This window comes from Lissotriton helveticus, chromosome 4_1 (assembly GCF_964261635.1).
Source record: "Lissotriton helveticus chromosome 4_1, aLisHel1.1, whole genome shotgun sequence".
Lineage (NCBI taxonomy): Eukaryota > Metazoa > Chordata > Amphibia > Caudata > Salamandridae > Lissotriton > Lissotriton helveticus.
The window spans coordinates 1,091,732,351-1,091,747,404 of NC_136063.1; the positions used below are offsets into that span (position 1 = coordinate 1,091,732,351).

At 44.2% G+C, this 15,054-nt stretch overlaps 1 protein-coding gene across 3 annotated transcripts in view; it reads right to left on the bottom strand.

Moving 5' to 3' along the window:
- TEX10 (testis expressed 10) overlaps nt 1–15,054 on the bottom strand; it is a 576,299-nt gene that overhangs the window by 405,374 nt on the left and 155,871 nt on the right. For all 3 annotated transcript variants that reach the window (XM_078687684.1, XM_078687682.1, XM_078687685.1), the window contains exon 5: nt 6,918–7,156. In XM_078687684.1, the coding sequence (XP_078543810.1) occupies nt 6,918–7,156 (239 nt within the window). The remainder of the gene's footprint in view (nt 1–6,917; nt 7,157–15,054) is intronic.

Sequence of the window (15,054 nt, forward strand, 5' to 3'; positions counted from 1 at the left end):
TGGTCCCCCACCTTTTGGTCGCCCTCCCTTGGTTCCCCACCCACACCATCTCTTTCTGCCAAAACACTCGGGATCACTCTAGATCAACACCTTACACTTCACGTTCAAATCAGTTCTGTAGTTTCTTCCTGTTTCTTAACCCTCCGCACTATTCGCAAAATTTCTTGTTTCTTTTCTCCCCCTGCACTAAAATTGATTTTGATGGCGATGGTTCTATCGCGCCTGGACTATGGGAACATTGTTTATAACGGTGTCCCCGCCAGTGCCCTTCGTCGCCTACAACTGGTGCAAAATCAGGCAGCCCGCCTGATCTTTGGGTTACCTAAATCATCCCATATCACTCCTACCCTCAAATCACTCCACTGGCTACCCATTAAAGAACGGGCTCTCTTTAAGCTGGGCTGCACAACCTTTCAGGCATTAGCAGGGTCCGCCCGCATTTATTTATTTCCTCTGCCATCACTGCCTACCACCCTGGCAGAGAACTCCGTTCTTCCACCAAGTCTCTCCTTTCTGTACCCCGTTTTAAGAAAAGCAGGTCGGGAGGCCTGAAATTCTCAGTACTTGCCCCCACCTTCTGGAACGCACTCCCCATTTCTGTTAGATCCGCCCCCTCGTACATTGAGTTCCGCAAGGCTCTCAAGACCCATCTTTTTCACCAAGCCTTCCCATCCTAACTCCTGTGCCATGTCCACCCAGCTCACAGCCTCCTCCTAGCGCCAAGAAACCGCATGGTAAATGTGCGCTTTACAAATTTCTGTAAATTCAAATTCAAATTAACTGACACAGTGGAAAGTTTCTATAGATTATGTCTAGGGTGTCCAGTCAAAACCAATGACTGTTATAACACCACCATAAATAATATCTACTTTTCGGAGAGAAATGTAACATCATATTTTGCTTCACTTTTATTGCTTTTGTGTCCTCTGGCATCAAAGCAGTATATGTGCATCTTTTACCTCGAAGCACTTTTCTGCGATGGACTTCACTAGCATGACTCACTCAGAATATGGTAAGCCACAAAATCCAACAGACTTAGTCCAATCATGTAAAAAAAAAAACTCCATTCGCGCTGTGAACTGCCCACACAAAAGACTCAAAGCATCCTGCAGGTTATAATGCTACTTTACTATCTCAGCTGCTTCTTGGTACCAAGCAGAGCTTGCCGTCACCAGTGATCCTCCAGCTAATACTACACATATTAATTTCTTAGCAGACTATGTATGACCTGATATATAGGCCCAGGTCAGATACTACCACCACATTTATTAGCTCAGTCCTTTCCTGGTATCTTCAGACAAAGAAAAGGGAAGCGTGACACTGATTTTCCATAAGAGCACGTCCCAATATAAATCTGATGTCTTAAACATATATCCATTGAGGCACATCCGGGACATACTGTGGGACTGGACTGCTGCAAAGTGGAGTTTGTGTGTTGGGAAACCAGACTAGCAGAGAGGAGAGGAAACTAATGAAAGGTATATGCAAAAGCAAATTCAAAGTAAAGGCACAAAGAAGGAAATAACAGCAGGAAAGAGTGATATAATAGACTGAAAATATAAATGAATGAGGGAAGGAAGGAAATAAAATCCAAACTCTTTATAAGGACTGAAAAAACACCACCCATATCTTTTTTTTGCAGATCCAAAAAGAGTAAATACTTATAAGCACTGTTTTTGGACACGTTGGAAAACAATGAAAAAACCCTCACCGGAATTCATAACCAATAGAAACTGAAAACAAGAAAGCTTAACCATGTTTCCTGAAACATGTAAAGGTCAGACCAGGGTATGAATAGGTACCAATTGCTATTATTCAGTTTAGATCTTAGTCCTGTTATGTTCCAACTAATCATGGATGTTGCTTTTATGTCAGAGGACACAGGAGGAGCAGTAAAATTGATACTTGTATAGCGCCTACTCACCCGCAAGGGTCTCAAGGCGCTTGTACGAATACCGCTGTGGAACCCATCCTGGCTTTCCCTGTAAGGCATCCACTCCTGGGCACCCCCAAGGTGGAGGCCAGGCATCCTTAGCGTTGTGGGGGCCGTTGTGGAGATTAAGCAAGCTATTGCCCAGAGTTCCATGATTGGAATAGGCACCGAGGCGAGAATTATCAGGTCCTTGGAATTTTGAGCCCAAGACCCGCCGAGGCATGGAATTGAACCCTGGTCCCGGGCTAGACCTCTGCATCAGGGTCTGCCGCTCTAACCATTGAGCCACACTTCTCCACTTGAAGTGGCTCCATTATTAGCGTAACTATGTGCCTGATGTTAATTTGGATTTTATTTCAATATTACATTCTACAGCATCCCCTTTACAGCTAATCTAGTCTCTATGCATGGCATGCTCAGAGTTTAGTTGCCTTTTATCAATAGGGAGAGAAACATTGATGGAACATCAACTGTTTTAGGACTGGTTGAAAAGCACTGAATAACGGTTGGCCTTAATAATGTGGGGTAGACCGGCAGTGGAGCCAGTGTTATGATCAGAGCTTGGTGATTCCGGGTTGAAATGTCTATAGCAGAAACCTAGAGGCAAGAGCCTCCCAGCCCCTGAATAATTATGCTTAAAGTGAGAGTGATACAGAAGACCTAAGGCAATATAGTGCTTACCTGAAGTTAAAAACTGCAGAATTGCCGCTTAAGTTAGAGGGCCAACCAAACCAACCCATCGCACCTGGTGAGGTGCTGTACATTTCCTAGAAAGCACATATGGCCAAGACACAGGTGGTAAATGGATAGCAGGATGGAGCACAAAAAGCTGCTGCTACTTGTGTTATTGGCCTGTTGCCATAATATCCCCCAGCACCTCTCCTTAACACACCACAGTCGGCCCGGCGTGCGGCTAGGAGGATAGACAGATATGTGGTCCCCCACTGCCATTTGGTGCGACTCTGCATTGTAAACCAATGGAGTCTTAAAGGCAACAGACCTGCATGGTGCGTTCAGGCCAGTGATGAAGTAAGTACACCAGAAGCTTGGAGACCAGCCCCACACTTTGCCAAGTGGCCATCTATCACCTCGAACGATGCGAAGACTCGTGTCAAAATTGGAAGCCACTTTGGCCCATATTGATTATGTGAGGGCATTCAAAATGTTCGAAGAGTTCAAATTTTGACCATCATGAACTGTTTGTGTGGTTGCACCAAAGATCTGCTCCTCAAGTGTCCCTAGTAGCAGGTGGTCGCTTCCTTTAGTTCACCGATGGGCCCACGGCTGGCGAGTGAGAGCAAAAAGGTGGGGAAGCAGGCTTTGACAGTAATGGAACACTGGATTTGCACTGGAGAACTAGAGTTAGAACAAAGTTGAGAGCCAGTTACTCCTGATGGCTTTTGTGGTGTAGCTGTAGGAAGCACAACTGCATCAGCTAAGAGTGAAAAGTGTCTTTCATCCAGTTCAATTTTTTTTAAATCACACCAACCGCCCTCACAAGGAATCGGTCCACTGTTGTATTCTTAGAAGCTTTATGGCTGTTTTTTCCGGCAGAGGATCAAGTAAAGCCTCTGAAAGTAGTCTGAAAGCCAGTAAAAGTGAAGAGACGGTCCGTTGCTGCACGCAATATGGTAACTGCTGCTGTTCAAGGTTGAAACTAGCAAGCAAGCTGCTGATCTGCCCTGTGCCCATTGTCTCATCAATCTGTTGGGTTTTCTGCATCTAGTGGAAGCAGGATACAAAGTAGCCAGAGTAATAGCTGTTCACTGGGTAAGCAAGGAAACAGAAAAGTCTGTTACTGGTGTTCTTCAGTGCACCTAGGCATTCTCAAAAGATTACCTGAATTCCAAGGTGCACTGAACACTCTAGTTAAGCTCATGATTTCCCAAGTTACTTTTTTTATTGTGCTTGCATAACGATTTGGCACTCAGCCCTTATCCTCAAGCACTTGTCCTTAAAGCACTTCTTTGGGGTCATGGAGTGACAATAGTTTGGGTGCTGGGCTATGTTCAGCAGAGTTTAGCAGTGCTAGACGTGCTGTGCAATTATGATTGAGGGCATAACCAATAATGTCCTGGTGTCAGGTCGGTCAATCTGTTGGACTCCTGAAAAGTTTGAATATCTGAGCTTCCTAATAAGCAGAAATAGGAACACAGTGATAATGGACAACATGACATCACTACTATACAAGAGTTCACTTGATTTTGCAAAATGGCCCCACCTGCAAACGTCACTGTAAGAAATTATGCAATCGATGGAAGTTGGGGTTGTCCTGTTTAATCAATTCTTCAGTATACTGCCTTTACAAACCCACGCTCAGGATTACTTTATATGTGACAAATTACCGCAGGACCCTTCCACCCCAGTATTCAAAGAATCAGATCTTGTATGGGATATGGATAAATGGCTCAATACAACCTCAAGCACCGATCTGGGTCAACACTGTGCTTTTAATTAAAGGGGGGGGGGGGGAGTCCACTGGATAGAGTGGATAAGGAAAGGCATCATCATGCTTGACCATCTGATGAGTGGGGTGGTCAAGCCATTTGAGGTACTGTAAAGAGAATTCCTCATCAGCTAGAAAAAAAAGTAAAAATATGTGCATCTGAAACACTTTTCTGTTTGAACTTCACATCTTACCGGACAACTTAAAGGATTTCCCCATACACCTTTATTTTAAGAGATTGAGTAACTTTAAGGGGGGCCATTTCAGAACTGACAACTCAAACTCTCCACAGAGTACACTGTCCAAAGACTACACTGAGGAGGATTGGTCTACTCTGTTACAGACCCACAATAGCAGTGCTAGAGGCTAAACGTAACTTCAGCTTCAAAATACTGCACCACTGGCATTGGTCTCCGCATACTGCAACGAGCCAACTTGAGCCCCACCTCAAACTGATGGAGATGCAGAGATCCGAATGGACATGTTACACTTTGTCTGCTATAGCTCAGCTTTAAAACTGCATAGGCACAAAATACACTGTGAAAGATACAAGTAGCACTTATCAGACATTCTCGTCATGACTGGAATTACTGCACCATACATTGGAAATCCCAGGTATCACTCACCACTGAAAGAGATGGCTTAAGAAGGTCCCAGCATTCACCAAGTTGTTCATCTTAGGATAAAATAAAGTTTGCCCATACCACCCTTACCCATGACGATTGACTCAGTGACCTGACGACAATAGCAACTAATGGGCGAGTTTCCGTCTGTATTAGATCAACATTTTTCTGAGTCCATGAGTGACCCCTTCATCAGAGGTCTGGCAATTATATTTTTTACGCAATTCCCCCTTCCCACCTCTTATGCCCAGTACATAGCAACAATAGATTATGACACACAATTTAACTCCCTACAGTGGAAGAACACTTGTGTAGTCATCACTTCTACACACAAGTCTTAAGATGAGACTCAACTTATGGTATCTTTTTTTTTTGAGGCAGCACGTTTTGGATTACAGAAAGTTTATTGCTGAAACTATTCTGGAGCAAGACTTCGGAGATTCTAAAACATTAGATATTTAATCTTAGCCTTATTCAGCAATGTTTCTCTTTGCTTTGGGGTAGTCCTCTGGGGCATTGGTTTGCATGATATCCGCTTAATCTCTGACAGGTTATGGATGGTTGTTTATACAGTCCTATTACTCAACCTTCCTCAAAGTGATGTTAGGCACTGCAAATGTAAAATTACAAAACAAAATAGATTTGTAAAGACATGTAGCAGCTTCATAGCAAGGTTGTTATCTAAGACACAAGCAACAGAGATAATTAGATCTCAATATCTAATCTTCACCCAAAATGATTCAATATACCCTCAAGGTGTTGTCTTTGAAAAAAGCTCCCTTTTCACCCTCCATTTCCCATCGTTATCCCCACTTGTAGCACTTCCCTGCCCTCTTCCGTTACCCTCCCCTGCCTTCTAGGGCATGCTTTCAGCATCCAAAACCTCACTAATAGAAAACCTTTCTCCTCTGGTGTGGTATCCTGGTTTGGATGCCATGTCCCTTTCTCACTAACCTGTCTTGCTGCTCAGCCTATGTGGATGAATGGTGGAATGTTGGAGTGTGTGAGGTAATATAGAATGTGTGGGATGCCTGGTGGATGGATGACAGTTGGAAGAGAGGGCTGAGCAGCAAGAGAGCTGCTCCTGGTTGGGTTTTAATGATTACATGATTTAACCTGATTATTCATCAATAAACCATCTTTAATCAGTACAACTCGGCTACAGTCTATCATATCACACCTCAATAGGGCAACTCCACCAATTTTTTTATTTAAAAAAAAACAATCCTACCCAAGCCTCGAGTTACCTGTTTTCCAACGGTGATTCAAGGCAAATCACGTAATCTTCCCGTGCATACCAAATTAAATGTGTCCGTCTGTAACATAACTGGTGCTCATGTTAAGCGCCCTCGATACTTTCGGGTCTAGTCCGCCCTTTTTACAACTAGATATATATATATATATATATATATATATTTATTTTTGGATACAAAGGAGGCGGCACAGCCAGGGTACTTATTCAGCCTTATTTTATTTTTGCTTCACCCCACTAACGCGTTTCAGCCACAACTGGCCTTGTGAACAAGGCCAGTTGTGGCTGAAACGCGTTGGTGGGGTGAAGCAAAAATAAAATAAGGCTGAATAAGTACCCTGGCTGTGCCGCCTCCTTTGTATCCAAAATTGTTCTGGGTCACGATCCGACCCCTGGGCAGAGCACACGCTGTGGAGCGCTCTCGAATGGCTGTGGATCACTTTGCATGCTGATATATATATATATATTTTGTTTAGTATGGTAGATGGGGAAATCTCACTTGTCTTTTGTTGAGGCAGCATGAGATTGTTACTAGTACACTAGTCTAGGTCATAAAATGCTTATGTTGTATGTATTTAAATCTTAATAAAAATAAAGTGTGACAATAAGCACTTCTGAGACGGCGAAAGCCAAATTAAGGATGGTTCAAATCATATAACTTACCTCTATTGTGCTGTACAAGCAGAAGTCTCCATGTAACTCCTAGTAGTCTGTTTAACTGCTTGCAGTTCAACTTCCACCCATCCATAAGGATTTCGGTGACAAACTTTCGAATCATATCCAACCAATCAGAGTCTGACTGGAATGTAGAGCTATTAGCTAATGAAACCATGATGTCACAAAGGGTAAGATTTAGCAAAAGATGGTCCAGTCCATTGAATGGGAAACCAGTCTGCTTGTAGCTGAGGAAAAAGAAAATGCAACATATTTAAGTGAAATGTCTACGGTATTATAGTGTCTATCCTACATTCTAAATATATTACATCATCCACAACTTGGACAGACCATAATCTTTCCTTTGATCACATTTTCTAAATGAATCACTTAGAATAAATTAAATGGTACTCCCTTAGCAGTGCCACAGTGTGAAAGATAAGGATTAGTTACTTACCTGTATTCCTAGTTCTCATCCAGGGGTATACTCATCAAAGTCATAATCTATGAATAATACCCGCCCATGTGCGGAATCCCCGAGCATTTAGAAAATACATATACACACACATATATATATATACACATATACATATATATACACACATATATATACACATATATATATATACACACACATATACACACATATATATATATATACACACATATACACACATATATATATATATACACACATATATATATACATATATATACACACATATATATATATATATATATACATATATATACACACACATATATATATATATACATATATATACACACATATATATATATACACACATATTATATATATACATATATATACACACATTATATATATACATATATATACACACATATATATATATATACATATACACACACATATATATATATATACATATATATACATATACATATATATACACACATATATATATATATATACATATATATACACACATATATATATATATATTACCTACTGGCGGTCGCCAGTAGGTATATATAGTTAGGATTTTTTCTCTATGGATTTTTTGAAAATTCTATGTCTAATAACTTTGGCGTTTGTGGACGGAATTGGCTGAAATGTTCAGGAAAATGGCACATTTTGTTTCTGAGCAGCCCCTGAAAATTGGGGGGGGGGTTCGTCCAGGGGGGGGTCGAGAAAAAAGGGGGGTCCCAAAACGTGTTTTTAACATTGAGTTTTCCATTGGGCGGTTGGCCTCACTTTTAGCCCGAACGGCTGAATGGATTTGCACGAAACTTGGCAAAATTGTAGGGACTGGTAGCCCGATGTGCCTTTTGTAGGTCTCAATATATGTGCTCCAGTGGATTTTGAGAAATTAACGTTTAAAAAAAGATATATATCTGTAACAGCGGACCGGGCAGCGCTCCAGGACGCGTACTTTTCGCGCAACGGAGCTTTGTGAAGCGAAGCTGATTGGTTCTCCGGCGTCTGTCAACATTCCAAACAGTCCGTAGCGGCCGCCATCTTGTCTCTCGGTAGGATCGAGAGACAAGAGGAGGCCAAAGCGAAGGGGCAAATGACCATAAGGGGGAATAGTAGATCCTCGCTGACCCCCTAGGTTTGATGTGGAGGTTTTAAAAGGGCCCCGCGGGGCAAAAAAAAAAAATAATAATAATAATCGAACGGCTGAATGGATTTGCACGAAACTTGGCAAAATTGTAGGGACTGGTAGCCCGATGTGCCTTTGCTAGGTCTCAATATATGTGCTTCAGTGGATTTTGAGAAATTAACGTTCAAAAAAAGATATATATCTGTAACAGCGCACCGCTTCGCGTACTTTTCGCGTTACGGAGCTTTGCGAAGCGAAGCTGATTGGCTCTCCGGTGTCTGTAAACATTCCAAACAGTACGTAGCGGCCGCCATCTTGTCTCTCGGTAGGATCGAGAGACAAGAGGAGGCCAAAGCGAAGGGGCAAATGACCATAAGGGGGCATAGTAGATCCTCGCTGACCCCCTAGGTTTGATGTGGAGGTTTTAAAAGGGCCCCGCGGGGCAAAAAAAAAAAATAATAATAATAATCGAACGGCTGAATGGATTTGCACGAAACTTGGTATAATATTAGGGACTGGTAGCCCGATGTGCCTTTGCTAGGTCTCAATATATGTGCTTCAGTGCATTTTGAGAAATTAACGTTCAAAAACAAGATATATATCTGTAACAGCGCTCCGCTTCGCGGAGATAAAATTATATCTGTATTACTTAGCTGTTGCTAACACCAGTTAGCGACGGCTAGTAGGAGATAGCGACCATCTTGGGCCCCACTTTGCATGTGAGTGATATTTATCACTAATGACATGCAAAGTGGGCATGCCAAGATGTTAGCGACTGGAAACAGTCGCTAACATCGCTATCTCCTATTATCAACTTTTGGAAATATTCGCGATAAGCGCGAATATCTCCAAAAGCTAGCACCTGCCCTGAGCAGTTCTTATCCATGTTATCCAATGGGAGGTGGATAACATGGCTAAGAGCATTAGCTCGGTAATGCATGAATATCGCTGAGTTTTCAGCGATATTAATGCATTGCGGTCGTTTTTTATCGTATTTGCGATAAACCTTGATAATAGCAAGGTTTATCTGCGATAATTTCTGACGGTAAAAAAATCTTTGCAATGCATCGTTAGGGATAAATATCGCTTAACTTTGGTAATATGCCCCAACGTCTGTTAACGTTCGATTCGAAGGAAATCAGGAAGTGTTGAAAAACATTGTCTGCGCCATCTTGTCTTTTTTCAAATGCCACACTTTTGTCGTGCACGGCAGCCATTTTAGATGCCTTGACCAGACCCACTCTGTGCACGCTGTCGATCCTTAGCATGGCTCCCCACCCTCGCAAGCATCTCACCCAGGCAGTGGTCACCCCCGCTCTCTGTCTTATGCATGGGTAATAAACCTCCCCCCATCTGCGCTGCTCTTCCCTGAGAATCACACCCTGTGCCCGCCCGACACCTCCCTTTCGCCCTATTCACTACCGCACCCTCTGACACTCCTTTTCCTCTGTGTCCGATTGTCCAGGCCGGTCCTAGGCTATCAGCTAGCCCTGCAGATGTAGTTTATGGCCACAGCTGTAAAGAATCACCCCTCTTCAAAGGAGTTATAGTAGATCAAGGCCCACACTCGATGAGATCCGTCACAGCAGAAGCGTTGCTATTATCTGAAAACCATCCTGTATTGTGATTGGGGAGGGGACCGAGCGTGAAGCGGAAGATTCCAGGGATGACTCTTTGTACATCAAAGTTTTTACAATTATGTGTCATTTTAAAAATATATAGCACTCCGACAAAGTAGTAAGATTATAAAACTTTAATAATTTATAAATATATACAAGAAAACAAAAATAGTAATAACATATAAACATTTTTAGGGAAAAACAACGAAGTAGCGGTCGGCTGTGCGAATAGTCCCAACGCAGCACAACGTCCAGATTTCCGGCGTGGGGCGTCGCGGGGGGTGGGTCATCAGTAGCAAACTGTTGTGCGAATAGTTCCAAGGCAGCAGAACGCGCCGAAATCTAGATGACACAAAAGTGATGTCTAGTAAGTTGCCACCCAGCAAATAACGGCGTGGGGCGTCGCGGGGGGTGGGTCATCAGTAGCAAACTGTTGTGCGAATAGTTCCAAGGCAGCAGAACGATGGCACCAAGGTGATGTCCAGTAAGTTGCCGCACTGGTTTTGGTATCCTACAATGCTGCTCCGAATAACGGCGTGGGGCGCCCCGGGGGAGGCGGCGTGAACGGGCCTCTCCAGGTGGAGTGTCATCTGTTGTAGTGGGGCGCCCCTTTACCGTTTCAGTTGCCATTCCGTCCGTTTTTGGTCCACTGTGTCAAAAGCCGCAATTCAGCTGAGTTGCGCCCACTCTTGCGGTGCAGCGATAGGCGGCTGTCACAGGACTCTCAAAATGGCGGCAGGCTCTTTCCTTTTTGGGCCTGGTCCACTGAAATGGCCCTGGGACACATTGGAAATCGGACGCTTGTCTGCTAGGTCTTGGACCCCATTCTCGAAAGCGTCCCCTCCGCCTTGAGAATTCATCAAAAGTTTTGGGGGCCCCGACTCCTGCAGGCTTCTGGTGGGGAGCGGCTGCCATGATTGCTCGCGGAATGACCACGACGGAGCTACGAGATGGTGGTGCTCTCATGCTGACGCCAGTTTAGTCTGAAACATCCAGAAACAAGGTGGGGCTTTCATCGTTTGGGAAAAAAAAAAAAGTTTTCATCCAATGAAAAGTGTTGTTTTTAGGTCATATGATCAAGCCTTCCATCATTAGGAAACCAAAAGTAAAATGAACCAATGAAAAGTTTTATAAACAAGTCACATGACCTGTTATGCGGCATAGGGTATAAAATGCGGAGAAAATACGTTGGCACGTGAGGCGGCGTCAGTAGCGGACCGATGTGCGAATAGGCCGAAGGCAATACAACGCGCCAAGATCCAGATGGCACCGAGGTGGTGTCCAGCAAGTTGCAGCACTGGTGTGGCCATCCTACAATGCTGAAAGTCGGCGTGGGGCGCCCCGTTGGCCTGTGAGTTTGCGTCAGTAGCGGACCGATGTGCGAATAGGCCGAAGGCAGCACAACGCGCCAAGATCCGGATGGCACCGAGGTGGTGTCTAGTAAGTTGCCGCACTGGTGTGGCCATCCAACAATGCTGAAAGTCGGCGTGGGGCGCCCCGTTGGCCTGTGAGATGGCGTCAGTAGCGGACCGATGTGCGAATAGGCCGAAGGCAGCACAACGCGCCAAGATCCGGATGGCACCGAGGTGGTGTCTAGTAAGTTGTCGCACTTCTGTGGCCATCCTACAATGTTGAAAGTCGGCGTGGGGCGCCCCGTTGGCCTGTGAGATGGCGTCAGTAGCGGACCGATGTGCGAATGGGGCCAAAGGCAGCGCAACAATATTTTCTGACTGACACCACAAGGCGCTGAGATGCCAAGATCCGGATGGCACCGAGGTGATGTCTAAGTTGCGGACTGATGTGCGAATGGGGCCAAAGGCAGCGTAACAATATTTTTTGTATGGAAGATACCACTAGGCGTTGAGATGCCAAGATTCGGATGGCACCGAGGTGATGTCTAGCAAGTTGCTGTACTGGTGTGGTCATCCTACAATGCTGAAACTCGGCGTGGGTCGCCCCATTAGCCTGTGAGATGGCGTCAGTAGCGGACCGATGTGCGAATAGGCCGAAGGCAGCACAACGCGCCAAGTTCCGGATGTCACCGTGGTGGTTTCATAGTTGAGAGGCACTTCATCTGCAGTGGGGCGCCGAGATCCGGATGGCACCGAGGTGATGTCTAGCAAGTTGCTGTACTGGTGTGGTCATTCTACAATGCTGAAAGTCGGCGTGGGGCGCCCCATTAGCCTGTGAGATGGCGTCAGTAGCGGACTGATGTGCGAATGGGGCCAAAGGCAGCGCAACAATATTTTCTGAAGAGAAGACACCAAAAGGTGCTGACATTCCAAGATCCGGATGGCACCGAGGTGGTGTCTAGCAAGCTATGCAGTTGAGTTGTGTGCGCACTTGCGGCGAATAGGTCGAAGGCAGCATAACAATGTTTTTTGAATAGAAGACACCACAAGGCGTTGAGATTCGGTTACCACCGAGGTGATGTCTAGCAAGTTGCCGCACTGGAGTGGCCATCCTACAATACTGCTCCGAATAACGGCGTGGGGTGCCCGAAGGGGGGGGGAGCCGGCGTGAATGGGCCTTCCTAGGTGGAGGCTCGTCTGCTGTAGTGGGGCGCCCCTTTACCGTTTCAGTTGCCATTCAGCTGAGTTTCGGCTGCTCTTGATGCTACAGCGACAGGCGGCTGCAAGAGGACTCTCAAAATGGCGGCCTGTTCTTTGGATTTGGGCCTGGTCCACTAAAATGGCCCTGGTACACCTTAGAACTCGGACGCTCGATTTTTTTTTCCTTTCCTGTACATGCAAAAAAAGGTAAATGCCCGGTACGTTACACGCTTCATCTGCCACGATGAACTCTCCAGAGGAACCGAAAAAAAATATAGTTGTGGTAACTATACCATGCATCGTCATATGGAGAGGTGGCACCAATTAATTATAGTGCTGCATAAAAGAGAGATTTGGAGGAGAACCCCTGACCTGCTAGTACATTCATCAAAGAAGTGGCACTGAGAGCTTCAGAGGCAAGGGAAACGGTCCCAAATATTTAGAAGAACTTTGGAAAGATTAAAATGACATGTTTAGATTGTGGCAAATTAATTTCATGTGGACAGATGAGTGTTACTCTAATAAATACAGCATATGAACATCATCATAGTCGATGGTTGGTAGAGACATTTTGACTATATCCTGGACCTGCCCGTCCTCGCCCAAAATGGCGCTGGAATAAATGGGACTCGTAACTCCTTGTTTTGTACTGGTTGCAGAACCTTGAAATCACGAGATACGTATGCAGTTTTGAAGCACATGGCGGGCGGGGACGAGAATTGATTGACTATTTCGACATCCCTATTGATATTAAGTTCTGATGTGTTATTGATTACTGTACTGTTGAAAGTTCGAATTAACGTCACCCATGGTACTTGCCCGCAAATGTATATCTAGATAATTTTATTGTAACTGGCCCTGTCGTATTTTAATTATAAAATGTACGTCCACCGATTGCGTAACTGTTAGACACCTTAGTTCTTGCAACCTAATGGCCCGCCCGTTACGTTCCTCTACAGTGTAAATGTCTATTCATCATATACGATTACAGTTTGCTCTGTGGCAGGCCCACGTGGTTATAGGCTCGTATTTGTATAATGAAATTTTCACAATAAAGGTTTTTAAAAGAAAACATGGTAGTAGTATATACATTGGTAAAGTTTTTAATAATAGTGACTGTTTTAGAATCATTAAAAGGCAAGTGAAATAAAGCAGACCAATTACATGAAGGGTAAAAGGTATAATACGAAGGAACGCAGTAAAGATAAATGGTCAAGGGCTGTTGTGTTTTCTATTCCTGCAACATAAAGTGATCGATAAGAATCTCATATTCAGGCGTATCGGCGACTAAGACAGCAGGTCGACCCTCTTCTGCTCAACGGCTCCGTCATGGGACGAAGAAACGCTCTTTTTCTCGAAAAAAGAATATATTTTACTTGCAGGACAGTTGTAAAATTTCCGGGAAAGTACATTAGCCTGGAACATTATAACATATATTTAAGAAAAAATAATGTTCGGAAGTAATGAAAAGCGTAATTTTTAGGTCATATGACCAAGCCTTTCATCATTACAATAAGAAAAGTAAAATGAACCAATGAAAAGTTTTATTAACAAGTCACATGACTTGTTATGCTTACGTTACGCGCTGCGCGCCCCGGATGACTTCCGGATGCGCTAACGCGGCGCGTCATATGACGCATTACGCGACAACGCAGGTACAGAATATAGTCAAAATGTCTCCACCAACCAGCGGTCGGAACACAACCCCTTTCAGCAGGCTAAATAGTTCTGTTAAATGACAACAGAAGGGACAGGCAACAAGAACCATCAGTCAAAGAGGGGAGGGCTAGTTCTTCTCTACCGGGTTACATTGGGGCGCTACCGGAACTGATCGAATTGGTAGTCTACAGTGTTTCTGGATGTTTCAGACTGAAGCTGGGGTTAGCATGAGAGCAGCACCATTTCGTAGCTCCGTCGTGGTCATTCCGCAACCAATCATGGCAGCCGTTCTTTATCGTTATTTTGGGCGGGGTGGGTGGCGGAGCCGAGCTGTTTTGCAGCCATCATTGTGTGGAGTTCAGTTCATCTCACTAGTTTTGTATTTGTCATGAGGGGTTGTTCCTAATGTTTCTATTTTAGCGAGGTCAAAAAGAGATCCCATTAGTGGCCTACTGATTTTGCTCGATTCCTTTTCTTTTTTTTTACACGATTTTTCGTTATCTGCAAAGACTAAACAGAGTATTGCGACTCTGTGTTTGTTTGTAAATAGAGAATGAACCAAAGAGAACTAATTCTAAAACAGTAAATACTTGGATAACAATCAATCAAATGGAGAGAGAAGCAGGCACGACGGATTACAACGGGGGCAAAGGCCTGCGTTAACTACCTTTCACTATCTGCAAAGAGAGAGTACTCCTAATAGAAATGAGGGGGGGGGGGCACCATTCAA